At 36.4% G+C, this 22542-nt stretch overlaps 1 protein-coding gene across 2 annotated transcripts in view; it reads right to left on the bottom strand.

Moving 5' to 3' along the window:
• CDH7 (cadherin 7) overlaps window positions 1–22542 on the bottom strand; it is a 71318-nt gene that overhangs the window by 6095 nt on the left and 42681 nt on the right. Inside the window, exons 6-10 of one of the 2 annotated variants that reach the window (XM_059815541.1) lie at window positions 12440–12693; window positions 8375–8511; window positions 6235–6356; window positions 4653–4770; window positions 1791–2042 (exon numbers count right to left, since the gene is read on the bottom strand). In XM_059815541.1, coding sequence (XP_059671524.1) covers window positions 1791–2042; window positions 4653–4770; window positions 6235–6356; window positions 8375–8511; window positions 12440–12693 — 883 coding nt within the window. Of the gene's footprint in view, window positions 1–1790; window positions 2043–2757; window positions 2781–4652; window positions 4771–6234; window positions 6357–8374; window positions 8512–12439; window positions 12694–22542 lie in introns of those variants that run through there. The other variant, XM_059815543.1, reaches the window with a different exon arrangement.

Genomic DNA, 22542 nt, shown 5'->3' with positions numbered 1-22542 from the left:
ATCCTCAATTTTTACCAAATGCTTGTTCGGCACACTCTAAAAACAACTGGAACAAAAACTCAAGTTTCTTCATTTATTGGTTGTATTTGAACCCTGGTGTACTGAGTAGAATAAGCAAGTTATTGCCTGGTAACATTCTGGGTCTCCACTCAGTGCTCTGTTTTAAGACATATGGCTCCTATTTAAGAAAAGCTTATGCCCAGGTCAGGCTGCATTGTATCTACAGTAGTTTCTTATATAATCTTCAGAAACTCCCTCTTTATATATAACAGAAATAGTGACATTTCAATTTGGGATGAAGTGAATTGCTATTGTTACAGAACTTTTATTCTTAAGTACACTGGACCAAATTTTAAAACGGGTGTTTTTTCACTGATGCCAATGCCAGTTGATATGAAAGAATCTTTTGTATATATTTTTTAACTCTACCATTTAGCTTCATGTCCAAATAAAGTTCATTTGGGTGTATAAATGGCCTAGAAACGCTACTAGAAAAACAGCATTTAAAATTGTTCATCAAAACTTTTGCCAATCATTCCCTTCCATTTCTCCTTAAACCTAGGTCTAACCATGTGTTGTACTTGTTAGGTTTTTTTGTCATAAAGATGGAAAACTGAAAATGCCACCTCCTATACATAGCTGTTGAGTGAGTTGGTTGGGTTCATTGCAGAGGTAGTGTTTTTTCTTACTCTGTAACAACAGTGCAAGAGGATTTCCTTTTTTGAGTCCTTTAGAAAAGTTTGTAGCAGAAGGGACATTTCCTTCCAATGATTTACAGTGAGGTGAATGAAAGTCAATAAGAAGTCTATACATTGTTGAAATACTGCCATGAACAGAAGTGTGGACAAAAGTTTCTTCATTTGACCTATTCAAATTACTTGGAAAACAGTGAGAGATAAATCACCACTGGGATTATACCAACCTGAGGAGACTATGGTCTTCCCCTTTCCATTAGACTGATATGTACAGCCAGGGAATAGAAAAATCTCTCCATTGGTAACAACACTCAAGAAAATTCTTGTGTGCTGAATTAGTACCCTTCTTAACATGTGATCTTTCTGAAAATAAACAAAACTGCACTTTTGCTCACCTGCATCCTGCAGGTGCAGGATGATCCTTCATCTTTACTCCTCAATTTGGGCCTTTACTACTAATATGTAGCCATTTTGTTTAAGGCATGAAATGAGAAATGCAAACCAAACTAGAATGTTGACACTGTTCCACTGTTTTCCAGTGTCTTTTATCTAGTTGCAGTTTCACTGCACAACATAAAATCCAACTGTGCTACCAGTCGCAGAAGTAACAAAAGATCATTCTGTAGATGTTCAATCAAATATGATGATTCCCATCAGTAAATTACATCTGTTGTATTTTCTGAATGTCTTTTGTTCTATGCAAATCAATAAATGTTTAAAAATAGTTATATCTCTGAAAAAGGGACACACACTGATACTGGTTGTACGGTGAGTGTGCTAAACCAAATACTTCCATAAACTCTATTGTCTATCTCTTAAATATTACATTTGATGCAAGTGATCTTTTTTCCTATTATTTCATATGTACATCTGGAGGCAGCTTGACATAGAAACAAAGTATCTGAACTTGAAAATCCCAAACTAAAGTTTTTGTGTGGCTCATGATACAAAACACTGTTCTGCCTGGAACGTTAGGTGTCACTGTTTACAGAAATCGGGGTGGGGGGCGTATTGAATCTTACATACATTTATAGATCTCTATCTTTTGCTACTATACATTGAACAGAAAATAAGGGTAACAGGAGGAAGACATACCTAGCAGTGTCAAGACACAAGCCAATATTGCTATCAGGGCTCCAGTGCTAAGTCCCGCAGGCAAGATATATGCTTCTGCGTTGCATGTCTGAGCAATACCATCTGCATCACAATCACAGACTCTGATGGTGAGGGTATTAGTGCTACTAAGTGAAGGTGATCCACTGTCCACAATGAATATTGGCAAGTAGAAAACAGACTGTTCCTGTCTTCGGAACCCATTTCTTCTGGTTAATACTGTTGCAGTGTTATCTAAATCAAAGAATACAAAGATAAATATAAAATATATGACTTTTCTAAAACACAAGCCTATGAAAAACACAGTCTTTCACTTAAAAGACTTTATAAACACATTTATATTATTTCAACAAGTTTATTTTTCCTGGTCATATATTTTTGAAGCTGCAGAGATAGGATCAGCTGAGAAAAGATATACAACTAAAAAAAAAGATTTCTATTTTCCACAAAAGACTGTTTCAAAATTGCAGAGGTCTGTTTGGTTTTAGTTAAGCTCACAGTTCCACACTCTTGATAGATGGTTGAAGATGAGATCATTATAAAAAAGAAAAAAAAATCACCCTTTGGTGATCAGATTAGGTATCTATATCAGATTAGGTATCTATATACCTGTCTCAAGTCTAATTTCCAAGGGTCTATTTCAATTATTTACAGATATAGATATCTTATTAATGGAAGGGATGAACATATTAATAGGAGAATAAGTTCTGAAGAGTAATGACATTTTTTTTGAATGTAAAAAAAATCCAGATGGTTATACAAATACAGGTAATTGCACATGTAACAAAGACATGCACTTGTTTTCAGTCTCATCTGAGAGTCAAGATGACTAATATAATCAATCTAGAATGTGTCGTTCAATGCTGCTCTGAGTTGGGTGATTCAAAAGTCCATGTGTTCCAGAAAACATGTGCAAAACTCACTGTGTTCAATAAAGGTTGTCAGCTCCTCAGAGGTAGGGAGTTACATCTCCTAGAATGTATAGAAAAGGTCGGTCGGTCGGTCTGTCTATCTATCTACTTATCTATCTATTTATAGCCAGATATATCGATAGTCCTGGACAGTTATCTTATTGTGTCATCTATTATGACCTATCTGGCAAAATATGCAAGCACTTGTTCTTGTAGCATTGTACGAGACACGCATAAAATTAATTAACATCAAAAGAGGCAACTGCTGCTGTCTTGTAACTCCATTGATTTTACTGGCATTGCAAAAGTCTATTATTACGTTTTCCAAATAATAAGTTCTCTGGAAGAGGGCTTGTTTTTTCATTAAATACTTTACAGTATTTGTAACAATGTCAGATTTCTGTATAGAGTCTTATTGTAATATATTTTTATTATTTTGATCATCGTTCCTATTACAGTCTTTAGTTTCGAATGGCACGCTACTCATATGAAGAAAATTAAGCATGTCAGTAACTGCATGCAGGGTAAGGCAATAAACAGCTGTGTGAGAGAGCTTTATTAGGTCACGTGTTATATTTAGTGAATGATGTTCAAAGTCTGTCTGTACAAACAGTATCTTTTAGTCTGCCATGTGTCTCTTTTTCTTATTCTATTAATAAGGATAACTTTGTAGCTCTGGTTTAGTACTGATCTATAAAAGAGCAATGCATGAGTAACTCAGGGTCTATTTGGTTCTGTTTGCTTCAGCTAATAGCTAAAATGACTGATACATGCCCAGCTGCTGTACTATGCAGCACAACTAATAACACTAATTCACAGAATCACAGAATCACAGAATCACTACAGTTGGAAAAGACCTGTAAGATCATCAAGTCCAACCATCAACCCAACACCACCATGCCCACTAAACCATGTCCCCCAATGCCACCTCCACACGTTCCTTGAACACCTCCAGTGAGGGTGACTCTACCACTTCCCTGGGCAGCCTGCTCCAGTGTTTCACCACTCTCTCAATAAAGAAATTTTTCCTAATACCCAGTCTGAACCTCCCCTGGCGCAACTTGATGCCATTTCCTCTTGTCCTGTCACTTGTCACTTGGGAGAAGAGGCCAACACCCACCTCTCTGCAACCTCCTTTCAGGTAATTGTAGAGAGCGATGAGGTCTCCCCTCAGCCTCCTCTTCTCCAGACTGAACAACCCCAGTTCCCTCAGCCGCTCCTCATAAGACTTGTGCTCCAGACCCCTCACCAGCTTCATTGCCCTTCTCTGGACACACTCCAGCACCTCAATGTCCTTCTTGTAGTGAGGGGCCCAAAACTGAACACAGTATTCAAGGTGCGGCCTCAAATGAGAACATTCAAAGCATATTCTCAGATATTTCAACTAATAGAAATGCGATGTCAATAGGAGTCTTTGCATAAGTCTTTGGGGAAATAGTCATAAGAATTCTGTGTAAATAGTGTAGGCAGCTTCCATTATCAAAAGCATTCTTCAGTAGCTGGTATACTTACTGAAAAGGTGTGGGTTATTTAAAAAAAAAAACCTCTCATTTTACCATGCACTCATGTTTTATGTCCTGAGTTATATTAATAAAACATGAATTCCTGGACATTTTTCAGCCACTGCCCCAAGGTAAAGTCTATTTTAGATAAAAACCTACAAATACAAGGAAAAAATGTGACAAGAGTGACTTCTGGAAAAAAAAAAAAAGAATGATTTGAAGTTGCTCTGTTTGGCTCAAGGCTTTAAATGATTCAAACAACAGCTTAATTCCCTTGACAAATAATCTACAGAAAAAATTATTTTGCAGGCTGATTGTACTGTAATTTATGTCCTTACCAGAATAGAAGTTTATGTAGGTCATAATCAGCACAAGATATTCAAAATGAAAGGTGTTAGTGGTGAATATTTACCCCAACAAGATGTCCTTACCTTTGTTGTCCTGCAGTGTAAAATTGTGGTTATTTGCTGCCTCTGCTGTTAAACTGAAGTAGAACTGATGGCCATTTGGTGGGTCATCTTTATCAATTGCACTGATTTTCTGGATGACCTGTTTTGACATACATCAAGGTTTCATTGTTTGGAATGGGAAGAAGCATAAATAGATGTACATTGTATAACCCCTCTATTACTTATCAAAGTATCAACCCTCCTTTGACTCCTGCTCATATTGTATTTTGGTTTTCTAATCTCCTAAGCATGTACAGACACTGCGAATTAAAACTGAAATGTGACTCAACACTTTACTTTCCCTGAATCAACTTTATTGGCCAAAAGTAATGATCTGCAGGGCCTGTGAAAAAGTTAGGTCCTGTCATTCACCAGGGCAGGGAATATAAACTGCATAGCAGTGAAAGAAGTGTATCTTCTGGATTGCCCTTAACGTAGTTATCAGTGACTGCAATTAACGTTGCACTGTAAACTTTCGCAAGGAGAAGACTATGATTTTGAGCATTTTAATTATTTTTTTTTTGTTTTAAAGACATGAAAAAAAAAAGCCAAGTCATAAGTACATTAATATTTTCTGGGTTTTTAAATTATCATTATTATTTTTCCAATTTTATTTTCTAAAATTCTGTCAAAATCTCTTTCTAGAAAAAGGTGTCACCATTGCTTACAATCCATAAAGAATGAATACTCAGAGTTAACAATCCTGACTAGATCACAGGTAAAATACAGGTACTCCAATAAGAGCACACATATTCTGTGTTTCTCGTGAACGCAAGCTAATAATTATAGTATTTTCTGTGGGTTTTTAAATTATGCTGTGATTTTGAAATATGCAACAAATAACATCTGCCACAGGAAGGACAATATTCTGGGAGAAGGCACAAAAGTGCAAAGCCTCACAAGAAATATGTGGGATCCATGTTGGTGAAACATAGACTAGTTTCCTAGGAGAAAGAGAGAATAAGAAAATAGATATATTTTCTGAAGTCTTACAAAGTAGAGACGAAAACTCCAAATATGGGAGACACCAAGGATAAACAACACTAGGTACTTTTAGTTGAGTCTAGGACTACTTGGAAGACATTTTGTGAATTAAAAACACTCGGGAATTTGGTAGGAATACATCTCCCTTGTGAAATTGTAGCCTTATGGCCCGTACTTTCTAAGGGAAATAAAAGTGTATACTCATTTTAGGAATGGTAGGCCTTCAGTCTTAGAATAACTTCCTTGTTAAGACTCCCCACTTCCCAGTAAAATTAGGAGGAAGGACGCATTCTTAATATTATTCAAAATTAGGTGAATTTAGCAAAATACATCAGTTACGTCAGTAAGAAAGCCAGAGACTTTAACAGTACCTTCAACATGTAATTTTTACACCTGAGTCTTTCTCTTTAGAGGTACAGTGAAGATGGTAGGGTTTGATGAATATTTGCTTGTGCTACATATCAAAGCATCATTTTTACTGCCTTGAAATGTTTATATTTTATCTTAAAGCTTGCAGGCTTTCATAAGGAATGACTGCCTATCTGATAAAAATAAACATGAAAAAACTATCAAGCCGCACCTGACCAGGCTGAGCATTTTCACAGACCGTTGTCTCATACTCCATGGCAAATTCAGGGGCATTGTCATTGATGTCAAGGATAGTGATGGCTACATAGCCTCTCCCAATCTGTGCTGGATTTTCTATAGGAAAATAAGCCAACAAAACAATCAAGAATAGCTCCTTTCAAGTTATTTTTTGGGTCATTATATTTTTCATTTGCATTCTTCTTTTGCATATACTTGTCAAACCAATTGCAGTCCCTCCTAGAAAGACAAAGAAAGCCCTGGGCTTGATATTCTGGACCTGGTGGAAACAATGTTTATGTTTTCCAACCACTTTAATTAAACTAAGATTTTATTCTCAGGGATAAACTGAAAATCTAACTCACTAATCACAGCACTGAATTGCATCATATGGAAGGATAAGAGCAGGGTGATGTAAAACCATCGCCAAGGGGTTATAGCTAGCCAGAACAGCACTATTCATATTGGGAACAGCATGTTTATTATGGTTTAAATAAATTTCTGTTGTAATTCAGATTGATCAGGCTATTAAGAAGTTAAAACCAGAATTCTCTCACAAAAAACAAATAACAGGGAAAAAAACCCAGGGAAAAAAAAAAAAAAAAAAACAAAAAAAAACAGAAAAAAAAAAAGGAAGCTCTATTCCCAAGCAAAAGTATTTAGAGTGCACACACAACTAGGTATTTAAACACCGTCATTAACATGTTGAACACCTTAAATATGAATCACATTGTTAAACTGATGCACATTTCTAGCTAAAATATGAACCTGTGCAGGATCCAATGTCATCATTTAATCTTAAACAGTAGATATTTTTGGATTAAGCATAAAGGACATCACTGTGTGCTGTACTTATTTTGCTAGATAACATTTCTCTTTTGGAGCAGAGAAAAGATTGGTTGCATTAATTTTTTTTTTCCACAAGTGGTAATGTTAATGATAAAGCAGGGCAGAATGGAAAACTGTACAAACCTTCAAATAGGTATGTCTTCATATAGGGTATTGCATCCACATTTTAGTAAATAGTATAAGTATTTAAAGCAATACATCCAAATGTAGATCGTGAAGTGTTTTGGGGATTTTTTTATTCCACATGTGAAATACCAGAGGAGTAAGCAATTTTTACACCAGCTTTTTCCTCTGCTGATCTAAGCCTATTGAAAACCAAGCAGGCCATGAACATAAATTAAAGCATTGCAAGGTATTAATTGTTCTCCTCGACTCTCATTTGTGTCAGGTATGCCCCTTGGCTACCTTGTCAGTTTTGTTACTACCCAGGAAAAATTTGGTTTCCATGCTGGCCTCCAAGACCAAAATTCTGCTCCTGAGAATACAAGAAAAATTCATACAGATACTAAATGATAAAAGTTAGTTTTCTGGTTAAACATTAAATTAACTGAAAGCAAGAAGTGAAGATTTTTAAAACAGCAGGTCGGAGTACTGATAACTCTTTTATTATCACAGCCCAACAGAGTAGCAATAAGGATGAAATTTGAAGAAATAAATTCTTCAAATATAAAGGCAAAAATATACAGATTTTCACAGAATGTATACAGAGTTGAACAAGTTTAGGTTTAGACTTGCATTAACAGAATTCTTGTTGTATGTGCTTAAAGAGTTTGATTCTTCAACACTTTTCATCTTACACCAGAAAAGATACCAAGTACAAAATGTCTTCTGCAGTCTTACCTTAGAGTCAGGAAAGTGAAACCACACAAGCATTCACATCCCCTTTCCTTCATACCTTTTAAAAATGCCATGGCTGACCAACAGCAATCAACTCTAAGTGAGTGCCATCGCTAAGATGGGCTAACTGCTCTCTTCTATACTTCATATCACTTTTCCTCTAATGACACTTGGTCTGAGACTGCTGACTTAACATATTTCATCTTCCTTTGCACTTTTTTTTTTTGAAATCAAAAGACTACACAAGGTGTGAGGCAAAGGAAAGACCAAATAGTTAATTTGTTGTATTTCTTAATTTTTATCACACAGGTTTCTTTTACATTGAGTAAGAAGTTACTTTTATCTGCCATGGTTTGAAACTGTCATAATTTCTCTCAATGCAGCTGATCACAACCAAGCCTGAAGTTTTACACATAAACAGCCACTAAAATCTTCAAATTGTTACTTACGACTCTCCATAGCCAAAACTGTGATATTATGAACAGCGTTAGTTTCCCTGTCCAAAGTTTTGGCAGTTGTAATGACTCCGCTGTTGGCATCAATATTGAAATACCTCTCCAGGTCTGTGTTTCGATCTATCGAGTACCTAGGTGAAGGATGAAAGAAAACTTTTTATTTATGTTCAATCACAGCTTGTAAAAATGTTTAATTGATTTCTTATTAGAGAGAAAGAGTTTACACTGTTTCCCCATTTTGAGCTCTGTTTTGTCCAGTTTCTCTGAGGAGTTGAGAGAAGCAAAGCCATATGGAATAGCAAGAGAGTTACACAGTCAACTGTGTGGACAGTGGTGGGCACCGTTCCCACAGTGCCCTCTTGAGTGATGTTATAGGTATTCCCCTCTCTTTTCTTTCTTCCTCTCTGTTGTAAGGCAAACCTTCATTTATTTATGGAATAGAACCTCAGCTAAGGAGAAGGCAAGTTGGAAGTTTGCTACATGGCTGTACCAGCCAGGCGCTGCTCCCATGGGGGCTGGCAGTCTGAGCACAGAGCTTTCTATCACCAGCAGAAGAGCCCCTGAGTCACTCAGAGCTGCAGGGTCAGGGAATAAAAGAGAGATGATGCAGAGTAGGTCAAGGGATTGCATGTCATCACTGTCAGCTCGCTGTGCTTTACTGTCTTTAGACAAACACAGGCTCATGCCCTTAACTCTTTGGCTTAACATCTTTTACCTCCAAATTTGTTCTAGAAAGGGGAAATGAGCTCCTTAGCAAACAGAAAATAGCATAAGGAAAAAGGTCAAATGCCTGTGGGTGTTTTGCTTATAACCCTTTTGAAAAAAAGGGACAGTTGGTTAGGCAGACTTAGATTTACAACTGAAATACTCTTGACATCCGATTTAATATTGGGTCAGATTCTTGCACTCTCATTTAGATCAAGTATGTACTCCAGAGCACTTCCCTACACTCAGGTTGAATTAAAATGTCCAAATCAGACCAAGTGTGATCATTACAATTACTGTCACATTGATGATATATTAGATTATTGATATAACATTAACTAAACACTTTGAACAATGTGGAAGAAAAGAATTATGTAAGATATAGTTAAAAAATGGGACTTCCCAGATATAATGATCTTATGGCACTATTTGTTTGTTCTGTGTTGTAATATACCAGCTTCTACTTTGTTGTATTACTGTGTTTTTATCACTTTTGGCTGCAAAATCTTAGATCAGAGACTTGTTATATAATTAGAATTGTTTTACCATCACATTGAGAGAGGGAACGGAGTAAAGAGTTGTAACAACAACAGTAACAGCAGTTTTCATGGATTAAGTTTCTCTCTCTTTTACTTTTTTTTTTCCATTTTATGCTAACTGTAGTTCATTTTTTATTTTATTTCATGCCAGCACTGTTGTTTATCTGGTCAGCAGTACTCTTCAGCTGTTTTGTGGCTGGTCAGCTTCCCCATGAGACTATGCCTGTCACCTCTGCTGTATAGTCAATCTTGGCAGGTCCTGTAGCTGGGATTCAATCTCCTACCAGCCCTTAGATTTCCCAATTGCTAACACTATCACTATGCATTCTGAAGAGCCAAAGACCTTTCTTAAAAAAAATAGTAAGAGAGAGAAGGAGAAGGAGAAGGAGAAGGAGAAGGAGAAGGAGGAGAAGGAGAAGGAGAAGGAGAAGGAGAAGGAGAAGGAGAAGGAGAAGGAGAAGGAGGAGAAGGAGGAGGAGGAGGAGGAGGAGAGAGGTGAGAAAGACAGAAAAAGGAAAAGAAAGCAAGGAAACAATAAAAAGAAAGCAATAAAAAGGAGGGAGGGAGGAAGAAAGGAAGAAAGGAAGGGAGGGAGGAAGGGAGGGAGGAAGGGAAAGCAAACAACTTAGATAAATTGGACAACAGATTCTTATGAAAAAAGAAGAAAAATAAATTTTATGCATAGGAAGAAGGCAGTTTCCCTTAACTTATTTACAAGCATTGTATCCATACTCAAATTCCAAAAAAACTATTTTAAATATTTTTAAACCTTTAATTCCTTGCAGCCATTAATGCTTGAAAATCTTTGAGCTGCAGGAGTTAGAAATCCTTTATTTAAGCTAGTTCAAACATCAATAGTTCTCTGGTCCATACAAGATAACCTCGTATTTTCAAAATATTTAGTATTCCCCCCCCATATTGTCAAGGTTTTAATTGTGTCTGATCTTGTCATTTCAACATTTTCTGAATTGTAACAAATCTGTTTTTTAATCAATATCAATATAATGCAATGTTTGGAATTTGGTATACTTATTTATAGATTAATAATTTAAACTTCTTAAACAGATCATGAAAAATATTATGCATTAATCCTCCTTAACACATTCCAATTTTAGGTGAAACTGGCCATGATGTACATCATAGCAGATGCAGGACAGTTTTAAATTATATGATCTGTCAGTACACTTGACAGGTTCATAAGCATATAGATAAATCGTCCCTATTTCTCTTTTTCCTCCCTTTCAAATTCCAAACAACTTTGAAGCGGAAGAAATCATCAAGATGTTAGTTAAACTGGTTTATGCTGGAGTTGTAAAAATTAACCAGATAAAGGCAAATAAACTCATCATGATTACACAGGAGTCAAAAGCATTCTGAGCATGGACTGCATTTGGGGAACTGAATTTAATCCTACTCTACACAACTATGCTAAACCAGATATTATACATCAGATGATAACATCAGTGCCAGAAAACACTGCCAGAGGAAAGAAAGAGCTCAGCAAAGATAATTTTCACAAGTAAATCCATGCCAACCATCCATCTAGGACTTGTTTATATATGATAGGAATCACCTGTTTTGAATATGTTGCAAATATATAATGAAAGAGAGAGAGAGAACACTTACATCATCCCTACGAGTGAAACATATGCTTTACTTTAAAACTTAAGATTGCTGCTTTAGAAATGACAGAGCTACACTAGAGTCCCAAGTTCATCTTCTATGCCTGAAAGTAAAAATTTAACATCACGAAAAAAGGTGACATCCAAACAAGTTCTGTACCTGTGAAGTTCTTTTCTATGTATGCCCTAAATGAACAGTAATAACAAATGAAACTTAGTACTAACTTTTAATTGTGTATGTGTTCCTCCTTCTGCAGGTGTTTAAGTTCACAAAATTCCTGAGTCAGAAGTATTACCCTCTAGATCCTTTGCACGTTCCTTTGACAATTAATATTACTACTCTGCATAAGAAAATTAATAAGTAACTCATTACTGGTTTAACAGGTGGTAAGTTTTTGTCCTTGAGCTTTGACCTTAGATACAGGCAAACATAAGATCAATACTTTGTGTTTTCTTATGGTTTCTTTATGATCCTGGACATTAGATTGTGGAAGACTTGCAGGTTCTTCACACACTGAAGACAAAGGAAGAGGCCCTTGGCAGTTTTCATGCATCTCTAATGTTCATATCTCTTCCCATTCGAATGGAAGATATTTGGCTGTAGCAGAATTTACAAAAGCAAAAAGATTATTGCCTTTAATCATCCTGACTAGGACAGGATGTGTCTCTTCTCTCACATAAAGAGTTTTTTATAATGTTTTTTTTTTCTGTGGGACTTCAGCTCTTGCTTACCATGCAAGAGTCTATGTGCTATTACATTCTTGTGCATAGTACACACAGAATATGAACCATTATGCACACACACACAGACACACACACATATATATGTTATTTTTTTTTTTTTTGGTCCTGGTTGATTTAAGAGAACATAACTGGTTACAGATAATAATAGACTCTTCCTAAACTTAGAGAGAAAGAAATACGAGTAATATGTTGAGCCTTTTTTTCTTTGGAATCCTGAAATTATATCTTCTCTTCCCTTCTTTGTTTTACAGAGACTTAAATATATTATTTTTTCAAAGGTTCTGTAGTTCAGGAGTATAAAAGTCAAAATATGCAAACTCTTAGAACATCTCAATCTCCCTCTGCAAGGGAAAAAAGCTAACTAACTGCATTCAGTGTAAGCAACAACAAAATGAACAACTTCAATAGAAAGGCTAAATAAATAAACAATTAAGACTTCTTATAATTACCTGACAGGACTGTTTGAGGCATCTGGATCATGGGCCGCTACAGTTCCAATGATAGTACCGACCTTTGCTGCTTCAGACACCACCATGGAGTACAAACGTGAAGTAAACACAGGTGGCTCATCAACATCTTCTACGATTATCTTTACTGTTGTCATGTCACTGAAGGGTCCCAGACTCAGGAAACGAGGGTCAACATGCATATTGGCTGCTTCTATCCTCAGGGTATAGCTTGTCTTAGCTTCAAAATCCAGCTCCTATAGAGGTACAGTTATTTGGAAATTTTATTATCCAGTGATGTTGCTGCAAAACTGTTTCACTTACAACTGTCAGCAAGTACATTTGTGTCCAACCAGCACTTTTGATTGGCAGAGCATAGTTGATGGCTCATTTTTTAGCTTTATCAAAACACTATTTGCAATGTCTCACTAGTAAATATTCCCCAATGACTTTAATGGTAAAGGCAGTTCTACGCTGTGAATGAAACAAGAATTTTCTGACTTAATGGCAAAACTTTCTGCAACTTCTGTGAGGACCAAATTCTCCCCCATTATTTCATCGCTGTGAATGAATACTTCTTTTTGTCTTACTCATATTTCATCTAAGGTAATGTCAAAGACAATGTGCCATACTATCCAGACATAAGAACTCAATATAATAGTCACTGATGAAAACACCTCATTCAGAAAATTGTGGTGGGATTTTTTTGCATAGCATTGGGATTGGCTAATCAATTATTACTTCAAGCTCTGTATAAATTTATGTATAAAAATGTGGCTATCAGTTAAACTACACTGTTTATATGACAGTATTTTGTATTGAGATGCAGCCTGGAGATCGTTTTCTTTTGCCTGGAGATTGTTTTGTTTTGCTTGTTAAACAAAATGCACATTAATTTTTTCCACTTTCATTCTGCTTTAATTTTCTTTGATGAAAGGATAGTTTCCTTTGGAATAAATACTGCATTAGAATTAAAAATTACCCCCCACAGCTAATGGGATATCTGTGATCTGAAGGACAGTCCCTAAAAGAAAATTATTCTGGAGGCAAAAAAGCATCTTACCTCACAGGCAATTATTGAAAGAAAGCACCATGTTAATATTAGCACCATTTACCCTGTATCTATAGTCTTAGTTTGGCATCTTGCACCAAATGCCCGGCTAACTATTCCATTGCAATTCCAAGTTTCGTCATTAAGAACAGCAGCAAAAGACCCAAGCATTTCCAAAACTGCAGTCTGGTTACTCAACTATCTTTTCAAAATTTAATTCCAAGTGTATAAAACAGATTTAAAAAGGTTTTCCACAGTTTTGATTCTGAAATATCATAGGGATCTGAACATGCTGGCAAAATAAACTGACAGCATCTGCAAAACATTCCTGTACACACTCAGCAGAGCAGCAGAGGTGAAACACACATCTGTTGACCTACAAATGCAAGGGTATAAGTTCTCCATTGAGTTACAGTAGGATAAGTCCCAAATGAGTATCTTAAAGTCAGCAATTATGCTGACATTACAATACAGCTATAAACAGTCTAGATTTAAAAATGAAAAATGAATTCCAACACATCACACTCAGAAAGGCACTGAACTTTTATAAACTATTTGGCAGCAAAAGACTTCTCGGAATGGGAATACATGTGATCCTGAATGATAACCTGGAGAATGTCAAAGACAAAAGGCTGAGATTTGTTGAACTGAAAAAAAGCAAGCTTTTAGCAAACTATATTTTCAGTCAGAATGTACAAAAATATGTAGCAGAGAAGGGAAGGCTAATTCATTCTCATTAATCAGTGATATCTGTTGAAATCAGATGATTGAGATTACAGCGATACTTAATCAAACACATGGAAATATATCATGAGACTGCAGACAAGATAGCTTCTTATGATATACTGATGTCAACACCACAGTCATCCTCAGAAAAAATTATTAAGAAAATTCTGATTTAATAGAGAAAGTGCATAGAGCACAATATATGTAATTGGACAAATCAAATAAAATCTAATTTTAATAAACTAAGCACAATAATGAAGAAATATTATTTTAAAAAAAATTTCTATAATATTCCCCTGTTTCTATATTGATTAAAGAAGGCTGAATTAGAACTTTAATAATTGGAATCATAAAAACATATGTTTTCCCTGTGAATGTTTATCACAAGGGCTGACACACACTTTTAAGTCATCATATTTCATTCTTGTAAGGTAGATATCCTTCAAATATCTTCTGGTACCCAATGCTGCTGATAGTTTCCAAAAGCTATAAGGGTATAACTAAAAAAAATTAACATACGTACATATACAGTGGGGAACAGTTAGTGTTTAGAAGAGGGGAAGTACAGATTGGCAAAGGGGTTTTACAACATCAGATGGTATTGTGTTATACAGGGACAGTATATTATATATTATTATTATATTATTATATTATTATATATATGCTTTATTTTAGTTGCTTGTGGAAGAGTCTGTCTCCTGTGGGGTGTGACAATGTCTACAAAAGCTACAGTCATCATCCTCAGTCTGTTCCTATAAGATACACATCCTCAGATCCTATGGCAAATACACAGGTACCAAGTTTTGAGGCAGAATATAATCTGGGAAAATAAACAAAGCCTCTAAGATATAATTAGTATGCAAGAGTTCTTGACCTGGTGGAAATGTTTCAACAATTCATAGGTAATATAATGAAGACGTTACATACGACAGACACTAATGAAACACTGAAAAAGTGAACTGAAAATATTTCCTTTTTTTCTTTTTTTTTATTCAATTATCACTTATGTCTGTTATACAGAGAACATTATTAAACTGGCCTTCGGATCATGCCTTCATTATTTCCTGCTATAACAAAAGCACAAGATTCCAGTAATGGAATACCAAGACAACAGACTACAAATGAATACATCAGTGTTGAAGGTTAAATGGACAATGTATACTTCAGTCCTTCAGTACGGTGAATAGAACTTGACAGCTTCATTCATATCTGTGCATTAGTGTTATCTGATTAGATCCTGTGCAGGATCCATTCATCTTTCTTTCATTTGGGGGTTTGTGGGGTCTTTCTTGCTTTTTCTTTTTTTTTTTTTTTCTTTTAAGGGCTAAGAATTTTATCCTGTCTGAAAGAAATTACAAAAAAAGTCATCTATATTACAGAAGCTGGATATGGAGTTATCATTCAGAGAAAGCCCATTTTTGTAATGTTCATTTTTTATTGTATGGTAACTTTAGGATTATGTATTAACCATTTTAAGATTACTGAGAGGTTCATCTTGAGGGCACTCAGAGGGCACGTGCAGGACAACCAAGGGATCAGGCCCAGCCAGCACGGGTTCATGAAAGGCAGGTCCTGCTTGACCAACCTGATCTCCCTCCATGACCAGGTGACCTGCCTAGTGGATGAGGGAAAGGCTGTCCATGTTGTCTACCTGGACTTCAGTAAAGCCTTCGACACTGTTTTCCACAGTATTCTCCTGGAGAAGCTGGCGACTCATGGCTTAGAGATAGGTGCACTCTTTGCTGCGTAAAAAACTGGCTGGACAGCCAAGCCCAGAGAGTCGTGGTGAATGAAGAGTGGCTGGAAAACTGCTCCGCAGAAATAGACCTGGGGTTGCTGGTTGACAGCCAGCTGAATATGAGCCAGCAGTGTGCCCAGGTGGCCAAGAAGGCCAACAGCATCCTGGCCTGTATCAGAAATGGTGTGGCCAGCAGGAGTAGGGAGGTGATCGTGCCCCTGTACTCGGCGCTGGTGAGGCCGCACCTCGAATACTGTGTTCAATTTTGTGTTCATTGAGGTGCTGGAGCGTGTCCAGAGAAGGGCGGTGAATCTGGTGAGGGTCTTATGAGGAGTGGCTGAGGGAACTGGGGTTGTTCAGCCTGGAGAAGAGGAGGCTGAGGGGAGACCTCATCGCTCTCTACAATTACCTGAAAGGAGGTTGCAGAGTGGTGGGTGTTGGCCTCTTCTCCCAAGTGACGAGTGACAGGACAAGAGGAAATGGCCTCAAGTTGTGCCAGGGGAAGTTCAGGCTGGATATTAGGAAAAATTTCTTTACTGAGAGAATGGTGAAACACTGGAGCAGGCTGCCCAGGGAAGTGGTGGAGTCACCCTCACTGGAGGTGTTCAAGGAACGTGTGGACGAGGCATTATGGGACATGGTTTAGTGGGCATGGTGGTGTTGGTTGATGGTTGGACTTGATGATCGGACTTGATGATCTTACACGTCTTTTTCAACTGTAGTGATTCTGTGATCCTGTGATTTGTAATAATGTACTTTTCTGAAGTGAAAATCCCATTTTAAGCCCAGTTGAGGTTTTGTATTGAAAACTGCAGTACATCAAACAAATGTACATTATCTCTCAAAGGAACCATGGAAGCCTCAAGTTCTTACACTGAAAACTCTGATATAGAATTGAAATAAAATTTTCTAGTTGCAACAAGGAGTGAAATGTTAACAGTAATGTAAAGATAGCTTTTCACTCAAAAGCTTATTCATAAACCCTCTGTTTTTATAATTGCCAGTATTACTCTTAGAATGAACTCAGGTGTTAGCAGTCAATTTGTATGAGAAAGTACGTTGCAACACTATCTTTACATTTTTCCCCTCTAACAATCAAGTTGGTTGGTAATATTGGTGGTAGGGCTGTGTATTGGGGGAGAAATGAAGGCAAAGCAAGCAAGCAAGAACTGTACCTTGGAAAGTTTTCTTAATGCTTGTCACTTGCTACAGCAAGACATGACAATCCTCTCTCTACAGAGTCTTCAGGCTTGTTTTTTTTTTGCACTTAAGTCCACTAAAATATCTCCATAGACTTCAAAATGGCTTGAATCAGATCTCATAACCTTCCAAAAAGTCACATATGATACATATAATAAAAATATACCTTTCAGCCTTTTTTATTATTAAATTACCATTACTACTTTAAGCACCAAGTATTTGATAAAGGTGCAGGTGGATACATATCATCAGGATTTTTCTTAAGTTGTTTTGCTACTAAGCAATTTTTATTACTGAAGTCTAACTATAGCCTGCAACTTTATGAATAAAGTGAGATCTGTACTTACATGATGCCTTTTTCAGTTCACTATTTTTAGGAATAGTTCTTTGGAAACTACAAAAAATATGTTCTTGGTATACATTTTGCATGGAAAGTGAAGCTAAGATGCCATTCATGTGTATTACAATCAGGATTCTGTGAACAGTCAACATGAATTCACTTTGAAATTGTACACATAGAGGTTTGCATGGACACTTCAGAATTTGTTGTATTAAATGACTGAATCATCATTCACTTCCATAAACGTTTCTTCATTTCTAAGGTTGCTACTGCAGAGACAAATCCAACACTTTTTTTAAGACTCCAATATATTCAGAAAAATTACACTTTTCTTCCAAACACCTTCACCACTGTGAAATGTAGCTATGCAAATGATCTGAGTCCTTACTAACAAAGCATTGATAGCAGAATGTAAATTACAAATGAAACCACAGGAAGGAATTGATCCAGATGGAGAATTGATACAGATGGAGAACTGAGTCACAGTGTGAACCAGGATAAAATTTTCAAATACCTCTAAGAAATATAAATGCCCAATTCCTTTTAAAAACTGTACAAGACTTTTTTTTTTATCTGAAAAGATCACCTAAGATGGATGTTTTCCTAAATCCTGCTTAAAAGTAACTTACACATCTAATTTAGCTTTACTTATCAATTCACTACAGAAAGTGTGCCTACAGGGTGGAGAATAGCCAAACTCTCCATTATTTGCAGCATCAGAACTCTAGCACAAAGTTTGAGTAGCTGGTATCTTTAGACTGCTCTATACAGGATAAAAATAAAGGAAGAGCTTTCTTCTGTTTCATTTGACAAGTGAGAACTTTTCATTTATTTATTATTTAATAAAAGAGGAAGTTGGAAAAGAAAAAAATGGGAAGGTTTCCGCAGTGACTTGAAGCTACTAGGTGACAAATTGTATGAACGTAGCAGGTTACAAGAAAAGACCCCCACTAGTTTTCCCATCACTTTCCCACTCTTCATGTAAGCTGAGAAAAATCCTCTGAGCTGTGCTTATGGGTCCCATTCACTTGTTATATCAGCTTCTGAAAAATAAAGTTTGTCTTCTAGCATTTTTCATATCCTACTACAGGTTGGAAGCAGAGCATGGCGTCCTAAAAACAACTTACACACTTTTATATACCACCCTAGATACATGCTGGATAATGTTTTGCATATGAATTCAGTCAGTGAACTCAGTTAATGTATTGCAGAAGAAGGTAGACTTTATTTTTTAGTGTCAATAACCAAGTAAATGGTTCAATACTGGTTTCACTAGCTCCTGTCATAAGGTGAAATTCTAGCTTCACTGATCTCACAAAAAATCTATTCTACCCAGACTTAAGCTCTTGTTATTATTTAAGCCATACATTCATGAACAAAAGTTAGTCTTTGTCGCAAAGAATATTTTGAAGAAGGTTTTTTTTTTTTTTTTTAAAATTAACTTAAGCAACTTGCTGGAATAAATGAACTTCACATCTCATTCATTTAATCATGATTCAAACATCCTAACCAGGATGAAAGAAAATAAGGTATTACAATATGTGAAAAGCCATGTAGCAGCAAATATTGTACAGTGGTACGGCATGCATGCTCCTTAGTTGTGCTGCATAAGGTAGTACAATCCTACTGTTTAATCTTTGGAGGGATAAAGACCACGTGGATGAAAACACAGAGAAAGTATTCCTCCCTTGTCTGATTCCATATGGTCAAGGGAGTTATAATAAGAGTACCAGCCTATTGTCAAAATGTTATCTTGAAATGAGGTTTAGTCTAGTAGCTAGCATATACTGACATTAGGCACTAGTCAGCAACAGTACTAGCATGTTCAGAAGCATGTAATCCCCAGTCTTGCCACGGCTATAAAAACTATGAGCAGAACTGCTACTATCTGAAAAATAGCACTGTTCTCAAACTGTTTAGAGAAAAATCCATCCTGAATAAACCGTGCAAGCCAAAGATATATCTGGATTTAGCAATGCAGAAGAGATATAAATGAGGGACGTATACACTCCATACTTCAGTGAATATCACTGTTAGAGTAAAACCATGATTATTTTTTTCTGCTGACTTTTGATATTTTGAAGTCTCTGTATCATAGGGTGCAGAGAAGAAATGTGTTCCAATGTGCATGGAAAAAAACCAAACCAAAAACTAAAACACACCCAAATCTTGTTCACCGATTTTGCCACCTTTCAAGTCAATGTATGTATTAGTCAAGTCACAAGTAATTTTGGGAAATATCTAGCCATGTAACATTTTTCTCTTTCTAATACCATGATTCTTGGTATCCCTCTTTTTCAAAAAAATTTCATTTTCCTGAATTTATATATATACATAATTTATTTGCAATTTTTGCAATTATTCACATTCCATCCACTTGGAGCATACAAAAATCCTTCTTTGCTCAATGAATTCTTAAATCTCACTTCTCTCAGTTTTTATTTTTTTAATGAAAACTACTTTTTTTTTTACTTGATGCTCCTTATGTGTTAAAAAAGGTCCTAGTTTTTAGTGAAGAAGTCAACTTTTCAAATTGTCTCAAAATAGTTATTCTTCTAAAAACAGAATGTAAAATCCTCAGTTTGTCTGTGGAACTCTGATAACCAGGTGCCAAACTTCCTCCACAACACCCAGCGCAGAAATGAATGGAGTAGTGCCTTCAGCTGCTTAGAGATACCGATGGTGATTTTCACGCCTGGCCTGCTGATTTGTATGTATGATTCCAGCAAAAGTATGCAAAGCTAATGCATGCATTTGCATTTAGAACCAAGTGTGCCTTTTCAGAAGTCTTTGCCTTGGCGTTTTACTGCTTGATGTGTACACAGACATGTCATCTGAGCATATAAATACACACAAGTTTAAAGCGATGAGCAGGTGTTCGGAGGTTGAGCTGTTTCTCAATGCCTCAGCTGATTTTAGGGACATGAAAAGGAGAGAGTTAATTGCACTCAGAGGTGTGCAGAATGTCACATGCTGGATAGTAAAACACTTAGGCAGAATCCAGGCTACAGACTTAATTTCTTCCCTGATTCCTTACTAACAAGCACACGGTATCATGCAGAGATAACCTCTGCCGGACTCCATAGTGATCTGGCAGGTTAGGCTCAGTGGTTGAAGCCCATTTAACCTGCATACACTGTCATTAATGGTCCTCTATGTACATGTCCTCCAGAGAAGAACAAGGTGCAGTTGCCTGTTAGACACTGCTTGAACTCTTCACTTACTCTTCACTTCACTTTCTTCCCTCCTAGCCAGCAGGGTTGGCAGGGAGGATCTTTCAGCCTTGGCCAATGCACCAAGTTCCCTGGAGTCCAAATGAAGAGCTAAGGCCATCCAGAGGTTTGGGAGGTGCCCCTCAGCGTGGGGACTCCCCTTTGGGTATGGCAGGGGAAAGAAAGTTGATAACAGTAGGTAAATGAGAGAAATGTTGTAACGCTGCAGAGAAAAAAGTCTGAGTTCTTGTGTTAAAATATTGCAGCATCTAGGTTTAAAAATTGTTAACAAATTGGAGCATTTCATCAGGTCAAAATTTTGTAACCTCTTTAATGTAGTCCAACAGCCATTTCATAGAGCACTTCTCAGAATAAATGTTCAATACTGAAAAGTCCAGTTCAGCTCCCTGGCTAAAGTGAATCTAGACATAATAAATGACAATTCTTTGGCCCTCCGTACCACACTGGAATCAGGAGATTCCAGGAACAAACATCATGACTACAAGAGCATACTAAAAATTAAGATGAACTCATCAGTTCTCAAATTAGATTGCCGAAGTCCCCGATTGATTCAGTGTTGCTCCCTGTGGCACTGATAAATGCTCTCCCTATAGGATAGGCATATTTCTTCCAGATCTTTGCTCAAAAACCTTAAAAAAGCAAACTGAAGGAGCCACATTGAATTTGGCTGTTGAACAAAGAGACGACTAACTTTTCATCACTTGTATTTCAAATGTGCTAAGCAGAAATTAACACAGTTTCCAAAAAGCCTAAGATGGATGGTTTTGCACTGAAAAAAGATGATACACGTTACACATATTAGAGCCTGATCTTTCAAGGGTGCTGAACATCCTCCCTTTGCTGTGACATCTATGGATGCTTACCAGCTTTCAGCAGGTGTTCAGGGCATCAGAGAATAAGCCCATTGCTTTGCAACAACATGCAGTATTAACTTATTTCAAAGGAGAAAGGTTACTGAGGTTTTATATTGCTTTAGAAAGGAATTGATGCACGGGAGGAAGGAAAAAAAAAAACACCACAACTGGTACGTGAAGTTTACAGAGATTTAAGAGTATGCAGGGAAGAAAAATCTGCTATGGAATCATATTAACTGCAAACACAGGTCCTTGTTCAGGAACATGCTTACACATATTCTAAAATGCCAAGTCAGTCCCACGTTTTAGGGGGTATTAAATTGCTTAGCAGAGTGACAACCATAGATTCAGTATTGTTGTTTCCAAGCATTCACAGATTAAGAATATGAAATTATATGAGAAGAGTTCTTCTGTCTAAGGTGTTGGGGTTGTTTTTCCTGATCTCCTCAAAATTTAAAAATTTTCTTGTAAAATACTTCAGCACACTTTTATTTTGCAAAAGGATACTCTTTAAAATATGTTGCGACCAGGTAACAATGCTGAGTTTTAATATTTTTACATAAACGTGATTTTTCAATTTTAAAATGTTATTTTTCTAACTGTACATACAGAAAGCTAAGAAGGAAAAATATTTAATTAAATATTTCCATTTTTAAAAATAATATCTTTTATAATATATTCTCTTGTAAAACAGCTATTCTTACTGACACATAATTTTAACATTCGTAATGTGTGTCTCCTGAATAGAAAAACATTAGCCAAAGACAATTATATTTTTTAAAAAAAATTGTATTTGGGATCCGTTTTGTATTTGGGGCTTGTATTTTTACTGTAAGATGTATTTTCAAATTTTCTCTTTAATACAAGGACAAATTAGACTAAAACTGAATTTCCCATCCAAATTTGTATGTGCTTTAAAAAAAATCCTCATCAAAACAATACAGCTATTGCCAAAAAAACGCAC

This window comes from Gavia stellata, chromosome 3 (genome assembly GCF_030936135.1).
Source record: "Gavia stellata isolate bGavSte3 chromosome 3, bGavSte3.hap2, whole genome shotgun sequence".
In the NCBI taxonomy this organism is placed as follows: Eukaryota; Metazoa; Chordata; class Aves; order Gaviiformes; family Gaviidae; genus Gavia; species Gavia stellata.
Note: the sequence above shows the minus strand (reverse complement) of the source record. Positions and strands in the feature narration are given on the sequence as shown.